This window comes from Salvelinus fontinalis, chromosome 41, assembly GCF_029448725.1.
Source record: "Salvelinus fontinalis isolate EN_2023a chromosome 41, ASM2944872v1, whole genome shotgun sequence".
Taxonomy (NCBI): Eukaryota; Metazoa; Chordata; class Actinopteri; order Salmoniformes; family Salmonidae; genus Salvelinus; species Salvelinus fontinalis.
Window position 1 is genome coordinate 20648693 of NC_074705.1, and position 21351 is coordinate 20670043.

General features: G+C 41.6%; 1 protein-coding gene across 1 annotated transcript; it reads left to right on the forward strand.

Moving 5' to 3' along the window:
* The first annotated feature begins 434 nt into the window (after positions 1–434).
* On the forward strand, positions 435–20154 carry LOC129840481 (interleukin-10 receptor subunit beta-like). Its single transcript, XM_055908397.1, has 7 exons — positions 435–546; positions 838–958; positions 5451–5623; positions 5717–5880; positions 17455–17623; positions 17856–18004; positions 18201–20154. Exons 1-7 carry the CDS (start codon positions 501–503, stop codon positions 18432–18434), a joined length of 1056 nt encoding a protein of 351 aa, XP_055764372.1. The 5' UTR covers positions 435–500; the 3' UTR covers positions 18435–20154.
* The last annotated feature ends 1197 nt before the right edge of the window (positions 20155–21351 follow it).

Sequence of the window (21351 nt, forward strand, 5' to 3'; positions counted from 1 at the left end):
ACGCAGGCAGGGGCAATACTGCTGGAAATGAATTGGTAGATATTATGTTGCGTTTGGCTTTTTAAGCCAAATGTGGCTAACCGTCGGTAGTAGTGTCACCGTGGCTTTGAGTGGATATTAACCAGGATTTTGCCGTGTCTGATTTTTCGTGAGATTTGTTTATGACAGTTTGCGGTGGAGCATGTGAAAATGGTATGTACTTTCAGATGATAATGAATTGTTTGGCAGCCCACTCATACCTGATACAATAATGATATGTCAACATCAGTGGCCTCTACAATGATAATACATCATTTGGGCTAGGGCAACTGTCTCAGTGCCAATGAGGAAATAAGAGTGTTCTCCTTTCTTCGCTATGCCCGCCCTTAAAAAGAGCAGTTATCAGTTTCTTCCCTTTTCATTTTCATTTTCATTTTCACATTTTGCACATTTGGCCGGCACTCTTATCCAGTGTGACTTACAGCTGTTGTTACAATTGGAACACACCACAGAACATTGTGATGGCATTTTATCTTCTTATCACTCTGGGATTTCCATTCATTTCAGGTTTGTGTTTTCAGGCCTTAACTTACTGTAGCCTAGATAAAGTAACCTCATTGTGGCAGTGTCACTGTTTAACTTTTGATTCCTTTGTACCGGGCAAGCTAAATCAATCAGAAAACGTATTTGACAGTATTTGACCCAGGTCTGACTCTAGTATTTCAGTGTTATTTCGTCTCACTGATTCTAGTATTTGAGTGTTATTTCGTCTCACTCGACTCTTGTATCTGAAGAGCGTCTTTCTGTCTCAGTCTAATTCTGGTAATCAACTGAGTGTTTGTTTCTTTCATTCTATAGCGGAGTCACTTCTGCCTCCACCACAAAACGTTGAGGTGGTCTCTTACAACATGGATGCCATAGTTAAGTGGGACGCTCCCCTTACTTCACTGAAAAACCTTACCTACACAGCTGAATACAGGTGAGACGCACGTGCACACGCACACGCACATGCACACACACACACACACAGACAGACAGAGGATAAAAATACAGATGAAGAGGGTGTTGCTCATTCTGGATGCAGTTTTCCTCCCGCAGTGTCTCAGAGGCATTTCGACTGGTACGTCCATTCCTGGACTACACTGGACGGGAGACTGACTTTTTACAAGAGCAAACAGAAAAACAAAAACACACATACAGATGTAGGATCTTAATTTGATTTTCCCTGACAAAAAAAATGATCAACTGCTCAAAAATTCCATTAATTTTAATGGACATAATAATTCACGTTTTATTTTGCTGCAGGATTATTTTCCTGCTGTAGGAGACTGGCTCCAATTACAAATACATTTTTGTGACAAACAAATACACACAAATATTTCTGGTGTAAGTGTTTTGTCTTTGACATTATACTTAGAGGTTGTTCACACTTACTAGCATTTTAGCAAAAGTATCCTCAGCTACACATACTGTGAGAGCAAAATAGCAAGGTTATGTTATACTACTGTCATTGCATCAAATGGTTGTTTTATGCAACAGAATAGTGCAGGGGTTCTTAAACTTGTTCAGCCTGGGACCCCAATTAGAAATGTTGTGTTTTCCTGGGACAAGCTTAGGAATATATGCAACTATATGTAAATATCGGTACATTAAATTGCCCTTATGCCGAAAACAAATGCAATATAGACAAAAACAAATAACAATTAAATTACATTTTCATGTAAATTTATATTAATGTTTATTTTCCCCCATTAAAAACTCTTACATATCTGTCTAGGTTGGAACTGTTGCTGTTAAAATTCAAGAAATAATTTTCATTCTGAACTGGAACAAATTGATTGATCACATCACACAGATGCATAACAGAAAGCACACACAGGCTTTTTGATAGGGCAACCCTAAGAAACAGTACAGATGAAAAATGATCAAGCCTACTGTACATCTTACTGTAGAAATGATTGTTGAAAGAAAATCAAGGTTGGAACGGTTGCTGTTTAAAATACAGTACATCATTTTATTCTGAACTAGAAGAAACTGATTGATCACATCACACAGATGTAGATCCGAAAACTCATACACGCACAGTCCTAATGAGAGGTGCGTGGCTGGTTGAAGTTTTCAAAAAGCATGACTATTCTGGGCTCAGTTTTTTACAGTGCAACACTGAGGTCATACTCAGCAATGAGACCATTTCTGTATCTGTTTTTTAATTAAGTATGTCAGAGTTGAGAACCCTGACTCACATAGGTATGTGGAGCCAAACTGGATCAGAACTTCTACTGCTTTCTCAGTCAGGCAGGAGGCCGCTTCCTGCTGTAGATGAGCAACCCAGAACTGTGTGAATGTTTGCCTCAAAAAGCATCTTGCTTCAATCAGTTTATTCCAGTTCAGAATACGAATTATTACTTGTATTTTAACAGCAACAGTTCCAACCTAGACTCGTTTTCAACTATTATTACTACATTATTATTATTATTATTATTATTATTATTATTATTATTATTATTATTATTATTATTATTATTATTATTATACTATTATTACTACAGTAAGATGTACAGTAGGCCTCATTTTTCATCTTCATCTGTACTGTTACTAAGGGTTGCACCATCAGTAACTAGATAGCTTGCTTTCCTTTGGCCAATGTTAGCTTTTAGTTGTGTAACTTACAAGGCCACGGGATTGTTTGAAAAGAGAAACTCACATCTACTACTATGAGAGTTAGTACTCCGTTGTTTCTACTTATCATTGCCTGTTATAGAATTACAACAATGCCTTGCTAGCTGACTTATTTTTCCACTGTCAAAGCACTGCTTCCTGAAGCATGATGCCCTGTTCTGAATGAACTCCCTGGGTTTATCATCATGCTGTATGTTTGGTCAGGACGTGTCATTTTATAAATTTGTTTGTTTTGAGAGACTCAATACTAACATTAAGCACTTCCCCGCACAAAACACATTGTGGGCGCTCCTCGTTATTTCTCAAAGTTTGTATGAAAGAGAGAGAAACTCATCCCTGTATTTGTATTTCAAGACAATTGAGCTCAGCCAGAACTTGTAGCTAGCATGAGTCCATTTGATGAAAGCGGTGAGTGATGGCGAGTGGGAATGACAAGTCAGTGGCTGACAGGGCATCACCTGCTGCTGAATGACAGCGCTGCATCGTGTGTCATGGAGTGATGTTCAATAAAAATGCAGAAAAAAGATCCGGTGAAACGCAAACAAAATTGCACAGATGCACGTTGCCAAATCAATTCCAGTAATTCATGAAATAAGTATACATTTACTTTGAAATAATTAGAAATTTACTCTGACACATTGCGACCCACCATTAACAGGTCGGCGACCCACTTTGGCTCGCGACCCATACTTTAAGAAAGGCTGGAATAGGGGGTTCTTAGAACACTCTCAACGGTGTGTGTTCTACTGAGAAGGGACCTCTGGGGGCTTAATGCTGACAGAAGATTTACGATGCCTTGCGTGATAAACCTAACAAGACCGCATTCCATAGCATGAGTTGGTGTTTCTGTACTTAGGTACCAGGGTGGAGATGGCTCCAGTATGGATAATTGTGAGAGGAATTTTATGGCCAAACAGTTCTATTTTTGTTTTATCTGACCAGAGGACATTTCTCCAAAAAGTACGATCTTTGTCCCCATGTGCAGTTGCAAACCGTAGTCTGGCTTTTTTTTTTATGCTGGTTTTGAAGCAGTGGCTTCTTCGTTGCTGAGCGTCCTTTCAGGTTATGTCGATAACGGACTGTTTTACTGTGGATATAGATACTTTTGTACCTGTTTCCTCCAGCATCTTCACAAGGTCCTTTGCTGTTGTTCTGGGATTGATTTGCACTTTTTGCACAAAATTACGTTCATCTCTAGGAGACAGAACTTGTCTCGTTCCTGAGCGGTATGACGGCTGCGTGGTCCCATGGTGTTTATACTTGCGTACTATTGTTTGTACAGATGAACGTGGTACCTTCAGCCATTTTGAAATTGCTCCCAAGGATAAACCAGACTTGTGGAGGTCTATAATTTTTTTCTGAAGTCTTGGCTGATTTCTTTTGATATCCCCATGATGTCAAGCAAAGAGGCACTGAGTTTGAAGGTAGGCCTTGAAATACATCCACAGGTACACATCCAATTGACTCAAATGATGTCACTTAGCCTATCAGAAGCTTCTAAAGCCATTACATAATTTTATGAAACATTCCAAGCTGTTTAAAGGCACAGACAACTTAGTGTATGTAAACTTCTGAACCACTGGAATTGTGATACGATGAATGATAAGTGAAATAATCTGTCTGTAAACAATTGTTGGAAAAATAACTTGTCATGCATCAAGTAGATATCCTATCCGACTTGACAACACAATAGTTTGTTAACAGGAAATTTGTGGAGTGGTTGAAAAACGAGTTTTAATGACTCCAACCTAAATGTATGTAAACTTCCGAATTCAACTGTGTGAATAAAAGGTATAATACTTTGCTGTAAATGTATATTAATATGTTTATTAACAATACGGTAATGTTACTTGATCTTGAATCATGTTGTTAGTTAGCAGGAGTAAGCTGCTTGTGGATTGTTGCATTATTTAAGAGTGTAATATGGCTTGGTTGCATTACTCAATATTGTTAGATAGTTTGTGCTCACTGGCTAGTGGCTACTGTGATATGTATCTTCAATTTGAGCTGTGGACCAAGAATCGATGAGTAGAAATCTCTTTCGCCATATCTATCGTACAGGAAATAGGGTCATGCACTTCAGTGACATGTTGACATTTTGCCATAGTGTGAGTGTATCAGTACCATTATGTCTGTGGTTATACAGATGTAGGATCTTAATTTGATCACTCTTTTGTGCCTGAGAATTTTCTCAGTGTAGTCAAGGTTTAAAATGTCAGACTTGATTTGCCCTAACGAAAAATGTGTCAACCCCTACAAGAAAATAATAATTATACATCCACTTAATAACTAAAATGTCCTGTTGATGCAGGATTATTTTCCTGCTTTAGCAAACTGGCTCAAATGAAGATCCTAAATCTGCATGAGGAACTTCACTGAGAGGGGAAGTTGTGAACAATGATAGGGCATTGATATGACCAAACATACCGTATAGGAACTAAAAAAGTCCCACCTTTTCTGGAAGAGAACAAGACGCACACACTTGCAAAAAAACTAAACAAAACCTGTTTGATTTTTATAAAACAGGTAGTAACATAACACTAAGAGAAATTAAGAGAATGAAAGTGTTTTCCTGTCTAATGAATAAATTGCATCAGAGCTATTGAGTTTGTAGCTACATTATTTGACATTCATTAATAAGTGTTATGTTATTTTGGAATACCTTGCCAAATCAGCTGTGTGTTTTCTCCTCTCTACTTAATAGTACGCAACATAAAGGCACTGTTATTACAAATCGATGCCACAAAAAATGCAATTAAAATGTTAACCTCTTTTTATTGTCTAATACTCAGAATGCCTTCAACTGCCTTCTTCCACACCGTATGTAAAGCCACCAAAGAGCACAGTTGTGACTTCGGCGAACTTCCCAGTTGCCATGGAAATTATCAATTCAGAGTGAGGATGGAGTTAGAGGGAAATAACTCCAGTTGGGCGGAAACCCCAAACTTCTCTCTTAAGAAAGGAAGTGAGTACCAATATGCACTTCGGTGATATTGTTCATTGTTGCTCTCTCATTCTTGACATCCTATCTTTGACTTCCTGTATTGTGTCTCCTCAGCCGTAATTGGTCCTCCAAACGTAACCTTGGTCACCAAGGGAGGAGCTTTTGGAGCTGTGGAGGTGAACATTCAGAATCCGGTGCTAAAGATCTCATCGCTGAAAGAAGCCTACAGCAAAGTGCAATACAATATCAGATACTGGAAGAAGAGTGACAAGAACGATGTAAGAGAAACATATGATAGTCAAACACACATACACACACACACATACAGTGTACATTGAGTGTACAAAACATTAGGAACACCTTCCTACTATCACACTCCCTTTTGCCCTCAGAACAGCCTGCATTCGTTGGGACATGGACTCTACAAGGTGTCAAGTGTTCCACAGGGATGCTGGCCCATGTTGACTCCAATGCTTCCCACAGTTGTGTCGGGTTGGTTGGATGTCCTTTGGGCGGTGGAACATTCTTGATACACACAGGAAACTGCTGAGCATGAAAAACCCAGCAGCGTTGCAGTTCTTGACACTCAAACCGGTGTGCCCGGCACCTAGTACCATACCCCGTTTAACGGCACTTAAATCTGATGTCTTGCACATAACGCACACATTTACACAGTCCATGTCTTAATTGTCTCAAGGTTTAAAAATACATCTTCACCTCTGCACCTACAGTACATTTGGAAAGTATTCAGACACCTTGACTTTTTCCACATTTTGTTCCGTTACAGACTTATTCTAAAATGGATTAATAGTTTATAGTCAATCTACACACACTACCCCATAATGACAAAGCAAAAACAGGTTTTTAGGAATGAAAAAAGCAAATATCACATTTACATAAGTATTTTGACCCTTTTCTCAGTACTTTGTTGAAGCACCTTTGGCAGAAATTACTGCCTCGAGTCTTCTTGGGTATGACGCTACTGTGACAGGTTAAAGGAAATACTAATAGCCTGTTATACATTAAAAAGTATTAGTAAATTCATAGTATGTGAGGATCTTAAAACATCTAAGGTTAAGAAGATCATGCATTCAGTATTAGTTGATAGATTGATAACATTTATATAATTCTGTTAAAATCCGTCAAGCATACAAAGGGTACGAATTGTGAGAGGAATGTGTAAACGTTATGTTGATTACTTTATGTTGTCGTGGATAAAAGTGTTAATCTGTGATCTACTAAATGCTCTTAATCTATGAGCCTGAGATCGATTGCTCTGGTCTCCACTCAAGTTCACGGAGAATTCGCGGTCTTTTTTCTCATTGCACTAAACGTTCCATGAGTAAACATTCCGTATCACGCTCTCGTGATTCTTTCTACCCTTTTTCAGGTACGTTATTGATGATTAAAAAGAGTAATTTAAATGTAATAACTTGCTAACATGTCAAGAGTGTTTAAGGTTTGTTTTAGTAACATATTGAGGAAGTTAGTTAAGTTTGCAGAGTAATATGAGCCGTGCTCGGTTGCAGCTAGCTACGCACTGCTAGGTACTGCTACGTAGCTGCCATTTTATGTCGATTGTGAATGAACCTGTGCATTGTTAATAAGATATTTTGCGGTGATATTTGTGTAATGGTTTTTCAAACACTTTATTGCCTGTTGATAAATTGTGTTTTGGTTTACTGAGTTAATGCTTTGCTTGACAGTTATATTGAAAATAGTATTTGTTTCAGTGATGTACAGTGTATACTGTTATGATTTGAATAAGCCTTGTACCCTACAAAACTCTATTTCCTGTAGATCTGTTATTCTGTAAAATGTTACTTTTGTAAAATGATTGCACTAAACGTTCCATGAGTAAACATTCCGTATCACGCTCTCGTGATTCTTTCTACCCTTTTTCAGGGGTGTAACATTTTTGGAGGCTCCGCTGAGATAGCTGCTCAGATGTCCAGTTTCCACATCCTGGTCGCTGAATTCCGAGCCAGCTAAATCCCCACATAATAACTCAGGCAGGCTGCAGTGAGGAAAGTGTTGCTGTTCGAGGAGAGCTGGAAGTTGGTGGTTAAGTACGTGTCAACTGAGGCCATTGATCGACCATCAGAGACAGTAAGGACCATCTAATTCAGAGTCAACTCCTGCACAGTAAAAGTTCCTCCTGTTCTGTCAACATGACAACCGCCTTGGAAGAACTACAGGAAGAGGTAGTAGGAGAATTGCACACCCTGACTAAAGACAAGTTACTAGAGATATGTGATTTCCTTGACATATCAGGCGAACAGAGAAGAGATGTTCAAGACAAATCCCGCATATCATTGATGACTCACATTATGAGGTTCCTTGAAAGAGAGGAAGTTGCAGAGTTAGAAGATGGCGGCATGTCGGAATTGTTGCTACTTAAAGAGACAATGACAGAGATGATAAGTGGCATAGATAACAAAACATGGCAAACTGACCATGATATTGAAACTGCCGGAACACATCACAGAATAGAGGAACTGAGAACTGTAACCCCACAACAAAGGGTGGGAACTGAGCAGATTACTGCAGCCAAAGCCAGTGATTCTCTGCGTCAGCCCCAACCCCATGCCAATCTTCAGGGGAGCGTGCCGCTCTCACCCAATGCACAGCCCAGCTCATACTGGCGCAAAGAGTTTAAAATATCTGGTCAGATAGGTGAACCGGGCCAGAAAGATAAACTGATTTTTTCCAGCCTTGCCCATCAGATCGAGAGTGGACTTAACAGAGGCTATCCTGGGGTAGAAATAGTAGACGCAGTAGTCAGGGCTATTTCTCCAGGCTCACAGCTACGCAGTTACTTGGAAGGTAAACCCCAGCTAACTCTTCCCACACTTAGATGTATCCTGCGTTCCCACTTCCAAGAGAAGAGTGCTACAGAGCTTTACAAACAGCTAGCTTCAGAAGCACAGCATAGCAAGGAGACCCCTCAAAGCTTCCTGATGCGTGTTTTAGATTTGAGGCAAAAAGTACTGTTTGCATCCCAGGAGTCAGAATCAGGGCTTAAGTATGACCCTGCTCTAGTCCAGCGCATGTGTTTACACACAGTCCTTACAGGTCTCCAGAGTGACAGTATCAGGATAGACATGCAGCCTCTCCTGCTAGATAGCGAAACATCAGATGAGGTTTTGCTAGAGAAGCTTAACATTGCTTGTGCTAATGAGATAGAAAGACGAAACAAAAAGCGGTGTCATGCCCCACAGCCTGCTACAACTGTAAGTGTAGTCCAGTTAGATGATACGCCATCCACAAAGTGTCCTGTGAAGGAAGCCAAAGTCAAGATACCAGTAGAACTGTTAACAGAGTTAGCTGAACTTAAGACAGGTGTAGCTTCTCTAAAAGGTCTCAGTGCAGAGATTGCTCAGATTAAGGAGACATTACAGCAGCCTATGTTTCAGTCACCGCCTTGTGCCTATGCCCCACCTCCAGTTAGGAGGCCAGATTGGGGCCCCCAGCCACCTGTTTCCCAGCAGCAGTATTACAGCAACTACAGTCAGTCCCAAGCACCTGACCCTGCGCAGCATCAATATGCACCTAACCGGTATGCCAACCGCTCTGCTCAAGCTCCAAGGAGGTGTTTTGTCTGCCAGCAGGCCAGAACAGATGCACGCTGCACACACTGCTTCCGATGTGGGAGTGGAGAACATTTTCAAGCTGGATGTAAAATCCGGGGAGTCAGACCATCAAGGGAGGGCCATTTAAACGGGGAAAGGTTACCGCTGAGGGACGAGTGTTAACCATAGCTACCAAAAAGTTCCAGAAATGTGCAAATTGTGCCAGAGAAGATTCATTTGAGAACCTGAAACAATGTTCATCATGTAAAGAGACACTGTACTGTTCCAAAGTATGTCAAAATCAACATTGGATTAAACATAAGGAAAAATGCACTCACCTGAAAAGTAACTCTACCAGTGGAAGGTTTTCCTGCACAGAGGAAAATGCCCACTCCTTACCATCCCTAGCTCAAGGTTGCCACCCCCGTAAGGTCACCTCGCTAGTCGGCAGACAGTGCCTTATTGAGTGTCACCTGAATCGCCACCACCTCCAAGCTCTATGGGACACAGGCTCTCAGGTATCGGTCATTGATGAACGATGGAAAGAGGAATCTCTCCCAAACGCAAGGCTTAGGGATGTTTCAGAAATCCTGGACTCACCTGCTGATCTCAGGTTGACTGCAGCAAATGGGACTGAAATGCCGTACCTGGGATGGATTGAAACAACTTTTCGGCTAGCCTCTGAAACTGACGAAACAAAGGAACTGATCATCCCAGTGCTGGTAATGAAAGGCTGTCACCTATCTCATCCCATTATAGGTTTCAATGTTATCGAGCACATCCTGACAATGACCGAAAAGACTAAACGATACAGTACAATAAGAACAGCTTTCCCAAGCCTCAAAAGAAACAAGGTGAGTGCTTTTATACAGGCTGTTAGCGCAGAACAGACAGATGAATATGCAGTGAAAACCAAGAAAGAGAAGGTTGCTATCCCAAAACACAGTAGCATTCAGATTGAGTGCCGCGTAGCTTCCCAGCCTTTCAAAGAGGACATGACAATGCTTTTCCAGCCAGACCTGAACCCGCAGTGGCCAGACGACCTTGAGTTCTTTGACACACTAGTCAGAGTCAGGAAAGGTGTTTTTCCAGTTATCAGGCTTGATGTCTCTAACCCTACTGACCACGACATTGCCCTGCTAGGACGCACAATAATCGGTACAGTACAAACCATTATGACTGTGTTACCTGCCCAAGTCTTTGAAAAAACTGTTACCCCAGCCACAGTGAATCACACCAGCGTTCGAACCCCATGTACTGCTACTGAACAGTGGGATCCACCAGTAGGTTTAACTCACCTAACTGAAGAGCAGAGAGAGGTTGTTAGGCAAATGCTTAGAGAAGAGTGTCACTCCTTCTCCAGGTCAGACAATGACATTGGCTGCATTGAACGATTGAAAATGACTATTTCTCTAAAGGACTCTGAACCAGTCAAGCGCACATACATGTCAGTGCCCAGGCCACTGTATCAGGAGATGAAGGGTTACCTTTATGACCTCATAGCCCAGGGCTGGGTTAGGAAGTCAAACTCTTCATATTCTTCACCTGTCGTGTGCGTTCGTAAGAAGGATGGGACCCTCCGGTTGTGTATAGATTACAGAGACCTGAACAGAAAGACACATCCCGACCGCCAGCCCATCCCTCGGGTCCAAGACATCATGGACAGTTTAGGTGGTAATTCCTGGTTCTCCCTCTTAGATCAGGGAAAAGCTTATCACCAGGGGTTCATCTCTGAAGAAAGCAGACCACTGACAGCATTTGTGACTCCGTGGGGACTCTATGAGTGGATACGGATGCCATTCGGCCTCATGAACGCTCCTGCAGCTTTTCAGCGGTGTATGGAGGAGTGTTTGGAAGGGCTCCGGGATGACATCTGCATTCCTTATCTGGACGACACGCTTGTTTTCAGTAAACTTTCGACAGCCATGTGAATGATGTGCGAAAAGTTTTGAGGCGCCTCAGAGAGTATGGCATTAAACTCAAACCAAGTAAGTGTGATCTCTTTAAACCTCAGGTCCGTTATTTGGGCAGAGTAGTGTCTGCAGAGGGCAGCCGAGTTGACCCAGCCGATTTTGAAGCAGTAAGAGCATTGAAAGAAATCAGACCAGGGACTGTGGGCCAGCTCAGACAAATGCTTGGTTTACTCACTTACTACAGACAGTACATCAAAGACTTTTCTAGGAGGGCCAGCTGCCTGTATGACCTCCTGAAAGCAGACTCAGAGAAATTACCTGACCACCCACGGAAAACAAAAACAAAGAAACTAAGTCATGTGGTGCCCTCAAACAAGCCAATCCTGTGGACTGACCAGCATCAACAGGCACTTGAACAGCTGATTGAGTGTTTGCTTCACCCACCAGTCTTAGGTTTCCCTGATTTCACTCAGCCATTTGTTGTACACACTGATGCGTCACACCAAGGCTTGGGAGCAGTTCTCTATCAAAAGCAAGATGGGAAGCTTAGGGTCATTGCTTATGGCTCTCGAACCTTAACAACAGCTGAGAAGAACTATCACTATCACTCAGGCAAGCTAGAATTTCTAGCTCTAAAATGGGCAATCACTGATAAGTTCCATGATTATTTGTACTATGCTCCGTCCTTCACTGTATACAGCGATAACAACCCGCTCAGCTACATTCTGTCTACTGCGAAACTGAACGCAACCACTTCCAGGTGGGTTTCAGAATTGGCTGATTTCCACTTCACAATAAAGTACAGGCCAGGCAGAGAGAACGGCGATGCAGATGCGTTGTCAAGGATGCCACTGGATGTAGAGTCACTGATGAGAGAATGTTCTGAGGAGCTTCCACCAGACACCATTGCCGCCACGATACAAGCAGTCGAGGTTCAGAAAGAGGCTGTTGTACCTTGGTCACTTTCAGCTGCAGCTATGTCAGTGTCAGCTGAAGGTGAGACAACCACTGCAACAACCAGCTCGATCCCAAAAGATAGGATAAGAGAAGCACAAGAATCTGATCCGGTCATCCGTCCTGTGCTCAATTTCAAACTGTCGGGTTTCAAACCGCCAGTTAAAGAGCAAAAGGAATTCAGTCCAAAGACAAAATGCCTATTCAGAGAATGGGACAAATTGACAATAGACAGTGATGGCATTCTGTACAGAATCACTACAGCCCGCAAGCAGTTAGTTCTACCAGAGCAGTACAAAGGTAAAGTGATGGAAGAGTTGCACAATAACATGGGACACCAAGGTACTGACCGCACTGTATCACTAGTACGTGACCGCTTCTTCTGGCCATATATGCAATCTGACATCGAGCACTATGTGACTAAAACTTGTAGCTGTGTCAAGCAGAAAAAGCCAGCCCATGAAGCAAGAGCTCCTCTGACAAACATTGTGACAACACAGCCATTTGAACTGGTATGTATAGACTTCCTTCATCTCGACAGATGCAAAGGGGGATATGAGTACATCCTCGTGATTGTTGATCATTTTACACGTTCCACTCAAGCCTACGCCACCACATCAAAGTCAGGTAAAACTGCTGCAAATCTCATCTTCAATGACTTTGCCCTGAAATTTGGGTTCCCGTCCCGCATCCACCATGACCAAGGGGGAGAATTTGAAAATCAGTTGTTCCATCAGTTAAAGAAACTCAGTGGCATGGCGGGGTCCAGAACAACACCCTACCACCCGATGGGGAATGGTCAAGTGGAACGCATGAACAGAACATTGTTGCAAATGTTAAAGACACTAACTGAGACACAAAAGTCAAATTGGAAGGAGTCTCTGAACAAACTGGTTTATGCCTATAACTGCACCCGTTGCGAAGTGACTGGCTATTCACCATTTTATCTTCTGTTTGGGAGATCACCCAGGCTTCCAGTTGATATGCTCTTTGGATTGTGCACAGAGGCAGGTTCCAGTAACCATCGAGACTACGTGGAGAACTGGAAACGAGGGATGGAAGAAGCATACGCAATTGCAAATGAAAATGCTCAGAAAGCTGCTGAAAGAAGTAAGAAGTACTATGACACTAAAGTTAGGAGTTCAGTGCTACAGCCTGGCGAGCGAGTTCTGATTAAAAACCTGACACCAAGAGGAGGACCAGGCAAACTCCGTAACTATTGGGAAGATACAATTCACACAGTAGTGAGACAAATGGGTTCAGACCTGCCGATTTATGAATTGAGACCAGAAAAGGGTAGGGGACGCTCCAGGGTCCTGCACAGAAACCTGCTCATGTCCTGTGACCACTTACCTTTTGAGACACAACCAGAAATGACCAAAGATGACAAAAGTCTGAAAAAAAGGAGACATCAGCCTGCATCACATCCTCTAGATTCTGATGACAGCGGGGATGAATATGACCTTCATCATGAGCCGCTACAGGTTCCCACATCTCCTACAGTACCTGAGGAGAGGAATGCTGAACCAGCGAGAGAGTGGGAACACAGGCCCCCACCAGTGAAACAGACAGTTGCGGTGCCAGTCCCTGATACGCTACCAGCACAGCCTCTTGTTGAAAAGCGGCTGGAGGAGACAACAACAGTTCAAGACCTGCCTGCTGAGGAGATGAACTTGCCTGCTGAAAATTTGCCTGATGATCGTCCACCAAGTGCCTTTCCTTCCTTAACTGATGCTGCTGAACCTGAGGAACCAGCCTACCAGCTGCCACAAAGAGAGAGACAGCCTCCATGACGTATCACCTATGATCAGCTTGGTATCCCTTCCTGCTACAGTATCCAGCCACAGTTGTTCCCTGTCTACTCTGCACCAGGACTGGTTCCATGGCTGCCATCACTACAGCAATGTTACTTTCAGCCACCTTATATGTATGGGCTTCAGCAAACATGAGGCTACAGAGTTGACATGTTTGACCATGGACTACTGACTGATTTCACAGACTGTCACGAGACAATTTGCACACTATGCATTTAGATCATTAAAATTGATGGACTGTTGATCAATAGTATGAGAAAGGACTGTTTATGTTATACAGCTTGGTCAACAGATATGGACTGTGAATAACTTGTTACTTATATTTGAACTGTGACCCTTGACCTCTGCTCAAGTACTACCTTACAGAAGAGGATTTTCTAGGTCCAGTGCATACAGACTGTTGAAGAAGACAATGTTGGTAATGTTGGGACAACATTTATTTTGTCGGGGAGAGTGTGACAGGTTAAAGGAAATACTAATAGCCTGTTATACATTAAAAAGTATTAGTAAATTCATAGTATGTGAGGATCTTAAAACATCTAAGGTTAAGAAGATCATGCATTCAGTATTAGTTGATAGATTGATAACATTTATATAATTCTGTTAAAATCCGTCAAGCATACAAAGGGTACGAATTGTGAGAGGAATGTGTAAACGTTATGTTGATTACTTTATGTTGTCGTGGATAAAAGTGTTAATCTGTGATCTACTAAATGCTCTTAATCTATGAGCCTGAGATCGATTGCTCTGGTCTCCACTCAAGTTCACGGAGAATTCGCGGTCTTTTTTCTCATTGCACTAAACGTTCCATGAGTAAACATTCCGTATCACGCTCTCGTGATTCTTTCTACCCTTTTTCAGGTACGTTATTGATGATTAAAAAGAGTAATTTAAATGTAATAACTTGCTAACATGTCAAGAGTGTTTAAGGTTTGTTTTAGTAACATATTGAGGAAGTTAGTTAAGTTTGCAGAGTAATATGAGCCGTGCTCGGTTGCAGCTAGCTACGCACTGCTAGGTACTGCTACGTAGCTGCCATTTTATGTCGATTGTGAATGAACCTGTGCATTGTTAATAAGATATTTTGCGGTGATATTTGTGTAATGGTTTTTCAAACACTTTATTGCCTGTTGATAAATTGTGTTTTGGTTTACTGAGTTAAAGCTTTGCTTGACAGTTATATTGAAAATAGTATTTGTTTCAGTGATGTACAGTGTATACTGTTATGATTTGAATAAGCCTTGTACCCTACAAAACTCTATTTCCTGTAGATCTGTTATTCTGTAAAATGTGTTACTTTTGTAAAATGATTGCACTAAACGTTCCATGAGTAAACATTCCGTATCACGCTCTCGTGATTCTTTCTACCCTTTTTCAGGGGTGTAACACTACAAGCTTGGCACACTTGTAGTTTGGGAGTTTCTCCCATTCTTCTGTGCAGATCAACTCAAGCCCTGTCAGGTTGGATGGGGAGCGTCGCCGCGCAGCTATTTTCAAGTTTCTCCAGAGATGTTCGATCGGGTTCAAGTCCAGGCTCTGGCTGGGCCCCTCAAAGACATTCAGAGACTTGTCCCAAAGCCCCTCCTGTGTTGTTTTGGCTGTGTGCTTAGTGTCATTGTCCTATTGGAAGGTGAACCTTTGCCTCAGTCTGAGTTCCAAGTAGCTCTCGAGCAGGTTTTCATCAAGGATCTCTCTGTACTATGCTTCATTCATCTTTCCCTCGATCCTGACTAGTCTCCCAGTCCCTGCCACTGAAAAACATCCCCAAAGCATGATGCTGCCACCACCATGCTTCACTGTAGGGATGGTGCCAGGTTTCTTCCAGATTTGGCGTTCAGGCCAAAGAGTTTAATCTTGGTTTCACCAGACCAGAGAATCTTGTTTCTCATGGTCTGAGAGTCCATAAGGTGTCTTTTGGCAAACTCCAAGTGGGACTTCATGTGCCTTTTACTGAGGAGTGGCTACATTCTGGTCACTCTGCCATAAAGACCTGTTTGGTGGAGTGCTGAAAAAGATGGTTGTCCTTCTGGAAGGTTCTCCCATCTCCACAGAGGAACTCTGGAGTTTTGTCAGAGTGACAATCAGGTTATTGGTCACCTCCCAGACAAAGGCCCTTCTCCCCCAATTGCTCATTATGGCAGGGTGGCCAGCTCTAGAAAGAGTCTTGGTGATTCCAAACTTCTTCCATATAAGAATGATGGAGGCCACTATGTTCTTCGGGACCTTCAATGCTGCAGAAATGTTTTGGTAATGTTCCCCAGATCTTTGCCTTGACACAATCCTGTCTCGGAGCTCTACAGACAGGTCCTTCAACCTCATGGCTTGCTTTTTGCTCTGACATGCACTGTCAACAGTGGGACCTTATATAGACAGGTGTGTGCCTTTCCAAATCATGTCCAATCATCTGAACTTGCAACAGGTAGACTCCAATCAATTTGAAGAAACATCTGAAGGATGATCAATGGAAACAAGATGCACCTGAGCTCAATTTCGAGGCACATAGCAAAGGGTCTGAATACTTAAGTAAATAAGTTATTTCTGTTAAAGAAAAATATACATTTGCAAACATTTCTAAAAACGTGTTTTTGCTTTGTCATTATGGGGTATTTTGTGTAGATTGAGGATGTACAGTTGAAGTCGGAAGTTTACATACACTCAGGTTGGTGTCATTAAAACTTGTTTTTCAACCACTACAAAAATCTCTTGTTAACAAACTATAGTTTTGGCAAGTCGGTTAGGACATCTACTTTGTGCATGACACAAGTCATTTTTCCAACAATTGTTTACAGACAGAATATTTTACTTATAATTCACTGAATCACAATTCCAGTGGGTCAGAAGTTTACATACACTAAGTTTACTATGCCTTTAAACAGCTTGGAAAATTCACTAAAAGCTCTGTCAGGAGGAATGGGCCAAAATTCACCTAATTTATTGTGGGAAGCTTGTGGAAGGCTACCCCAAACGTTTGAGCCAAGTTAAACAATTTAAAGGCAATGCTACCAAATACTAATTGAGTGTATGTAAACCTCTGACCCACTCTGAATGTGATGAAAGAAAAAAAAGCTGAAATAAATCATTCTCTCTACTATTATTCTGACATTTCACATTCTTAAAATAAAGTGGTGATCCTAACTGACCTAAGACAGGGGATTTTTACTTGGATTAAATGTCAGGAATTGTGAAAAACTGAGTATAAATGTAGTTGGCTAAGGTGTATGTAAACTTCCGACTTCAACTGTGTGTTTTATTTAATACATTTTAGAATAAGGCTGTAACATAACAAAAGTTAGAAAAAGTGGTCTGAATGCTTTCCAAATTCAATGTATGCAATCCATGCCTCAATTGTCTCAAGGCTTACAAATCCTTCTTTAAAATCCTCCCCTTCATCTACACTGATTGAAATGGGATAATAGCCTTAATCTAAATTCAACTTGTCAGTCTATGTCATGGAAACAGCAGGTGTTCCTAATGTATATACACACACACAGACATACTCCCACTATTTCTCTCACCCACCCACCCACCACACTTCACTCACTCACTCACTCACTCACTCACTCACTCACGTCTTACACTAACTCCGTGTGTTATCACAGGTGTCTGAGAGAGAGATGGTGACTGAGCAACGTGTTAAACTGAAGGCCCTGGAGCCCAACACTAGATACTGCGTTCAGGTTCAGGTGTACATACCGATGCCGCAAAACAATACGGGGCAGTACAGCAAGGCCGCGTGTGTGATGAGCACCGCAAACAACACAACCACAGGTGAGCTCCCCACCTTCTCCACCACTTCTCCCTTCTCCCTCACACACCCTTCCCCCTTTCTTCCACTTTCTTTCCCATCCTTCATAATTTTATGATACCAAATAGCATGTGTGTTCATTGTTGCAAATGGAACGGAAACTGCCTCAACAAAACAGACATTTCCATAATCTGTGCCATCAGTTCAGTTTCTGAGGGTCGCTCTAACTGGTGTCCACCTGTGTCTGTGCTTTAGATGGGGAGCGAAGGTTGTCTGAGGGCCTGGTGGTCAGTTTGGTGACAGTAGCTGTGGCTTTTCCACTACTACTCCTAGTCCCCTGGATCATCTACAAAGGGAAAAGGTTTCTCCATCCCAAGGTTGAGCTGCCTGAGCATTTGAAACAGGTACAGTGTGTGTGTGTGTGCGCGCATGCGTACGTGTGTGTGCACATGCGTGCGTGTATGCATGGGTGCATGTGTGCACCCCTTGGTGCACATCTGTGTGAGTCTGTGTTCAATTAATTAATTAATCAATCCATCCATCTATTCATCCATCCATTCATTGGATGGTTCATTGACTGACAGTTCTTCTCCCCCACAGCACCTGATTGATTCTCATCAATACCCTTACCTGGCCTCGCAGATCACCTCTCCTCTACAAGAGAAGTATGATCAGATCAGCGCTCTGTGTGAGGAAAATCCATACAATGTGTTGACTGACATACCAGAGGACAACCTTTACCATGTGGATAGTGGGGTCTCTGTGGAGATGCCTGAATACTACAATGCTGTTGATAAAAATGCCAATTTTGACATGCCCTACAAGAATATCTGACAATGGTATCAAGACATGAGCTAATGTAATCATTCTGTATATGGAATCTGAGGATAACAGGTAGTCATGATGGATTGTAAGCCATTAACATTAATGTGTTCATTAGGGGCTGAGGCCCTTCAGCATAAATATTTTAACTTTTCAGTGTTTTTCCTCTTCAATTTTCCTGCTTACAAAACCGTATTGAACTTCATACCTTTTGTTTTTTTTACATACTGTATATACACAGTACCAGTGAAAAGTTTGGACACACCTACTCATTCAAGGGTTTTTCTTTATTTTTACTATTTTCTACAATTGAAAATTTAAGTGAAGACGTTTTTACGGTGTTATTTCATAGTTTTAATGTCTTCACTTTTATTCCATATATAAACACACACTACCGTTCAAAAGGTTATAAATAATGATTTTTATTTGAAAAAATAATTGTGACCTTCAAACTTTGCTTTCGTCAAAGAATCCTCCATTTGCAGAAATTATAGCCTTGCAGACCTTTGGCATTCTAGTTGTCAATTTGTTGAGGTAATCTGAAGAGATTTCACCCCATGCTCCTGAAGCATCTCCCACAAATTGGATTGGCTTGATGGGCACTTCTTATGTACCATACGGTCAAGCTGTTCCCACAACATCTCAATAGGGTTGAGAACCAGTGACTGTGCTGGCCACTCCATTATAGACAGAATACCAGCTGACTCCTTCTTCCGTAGTTTGAAGTTTTGCTTTGGATCATTGTCCTGTTGTAGGAGGAAATTGTCTCCAATAAAGCACCCTCCATGTGGTATGGCATGGCGTTGCAAAATGTAGTGATAGCCTTCTTTCTTCAAAATACCTTTCAACCTTTACAAATATCCCACTTCTCCACCACCAAAGCACCCCCAGACATCACATTGCCTCCACCATACTTGGCAGATGGCGTCAAGCACTCCTTCAGCATTTTTTCTGCGTCTCACGAATGTTCTTCTTTGTGACCCGAAAACCTCAAACTTAGAATTGTCTGTCCATAACACTTTTTTCCTTTCTTCCTCTGTCCAGTGTCTATGTTCTTTTGCCCATCTTAATCTTTTATTTTTTTGGGCCAGTCTGAGATATGGCTTTTCTTTGCAACTCGGCCTAGAAGGCCAGCATCCTGTAGTCGCCTCTTTAGTGTTGATGTTGAGACTGGTGTTTTGCGGGTACTATTTAATGAAGCTGCCAGTTGAGGACTTGTGAGGTGTCTGTTTTCAAACTAAACACTCTAATATACTTGTCCTCTTGCTCAGTTGTGCACCGGTGCATTCCACTTCTCTTTCTATTCTGGTTAGGGCCAGTTTGTCCTGTTCTGTGAAGGGAGTAGTACACAGCGTTGTATGAGATCTTCAGTTTCTTGGCAATTTCTTGCATAGAATAGCATTCATTTCTCAGAACAAGAATAGACTGATGAGTTTCAGAAGAAAGTTCTTTGTTTCTGGCCACTTTGAGTCTGTAATTGAATCCACAAATGCTGATGCTCCAGATACTCAACGAGTCTAAAGAAGACCAGTTTTGTAGCTTCTTTAATCAGCACAATAGTTTTCAGCTGTGCTAACAATATGGCAAAATGGTTTTCTAATGATCAATTAGCCTTTTAAAATGATAAACTTGGATTAGCTAACACAACGTGCTATTGGAACACAGGAGTGATGGTAGCTGATAAAGGGCCTCTGTACGCCTATGTAGATATTGCATTATAAATCATCCGTTTCCAGATACAATAGTCATTAATTTAGATGATTCATAATAAAGGAGTCATGAGTTGTGTAAATGTGTTTGTTTTTAATGTTCTCTTCCCCCTTTTGGACCAAATTCACTGCATTATTCTTGCTATGGTAGTGCATCTGTCTGCTTTAACTTACTATCAAGATCCTCCACACCTCTCATGGACTCTCACAAAGTGGAGACTTCTCAGAGGAGGAAGGGGAAGACCATCCTACTCAAAGAATAATGAAACATAAAAAAAATTCTACTTGTTAGATAAAACTATAATAAACATATTCATGTCACCAAATACCTGAATAAAACACACTGTTTTGCATTGAAGGTCTAACAGTAGTCTCAACAAAATACTTTAGGATAGCACCATAGTGTAGCCGGAGGACAGCTATTTTCCGTCCTCCTCTGGCTACATTGACTTCAGTACAAAACCTAGGAGGCTTGTATGCCTCACCCACATCCATAGACCTACATGGTAATTATGACCACTTCCAGAGGACGTCCACCAACTAATCAAAGCTTTTGCAATAGGAACTGACATGTTGTTCATCAAATCATAGATTTAAGATCAAAGAACTAACCTAGTGTGGTGTACTAGGGTTGTGCCGCACAGCATTATTGGAGTTCTATGTGGTGTGAAGCTTGCTGAGTTGGTGACATATTGATTGAAAGCGAAAGAGTTATAGTTGAGCATTTTTAGGATATTATTAAATTCAAATTAGTTTCTTCAAACTACAGGAGATGGAGAAGAAAGATTATATATTGTCATATTGGATTTAGAACTTTATTCTTGTGTCAAATTAGTGCAATTTATTTCAATTTGCATTGCTAACTTAAGTACCAAGAAGCGAGCTAGCTACTAGAGTCCAGTTTTGGTCACCAGAATAGCTAGCTAATGGTAACAACAATGTAGTGTATTTTTGTTGAAGAACCCCTTTCATTGCCCACATCAGATTCTAGCTTCTGGGAAAAAGCCACATCAATCACGTAATGGACAAAGGTATGAGTTTACAAACTACGCAACACAATGAGAAGGTATGAAGAGACAGGGTCACAAGCAGCTTATTGGCAAGAGATGGCTTTTACTTAGCGGCACAACAAGAGGGAAGGTTCAGCTAACAAGGGCAACGTATAATAATGGCGCCGGAAGGGATGGCTAACTGTTTTACAGGTTCCTAACCAACTGTGC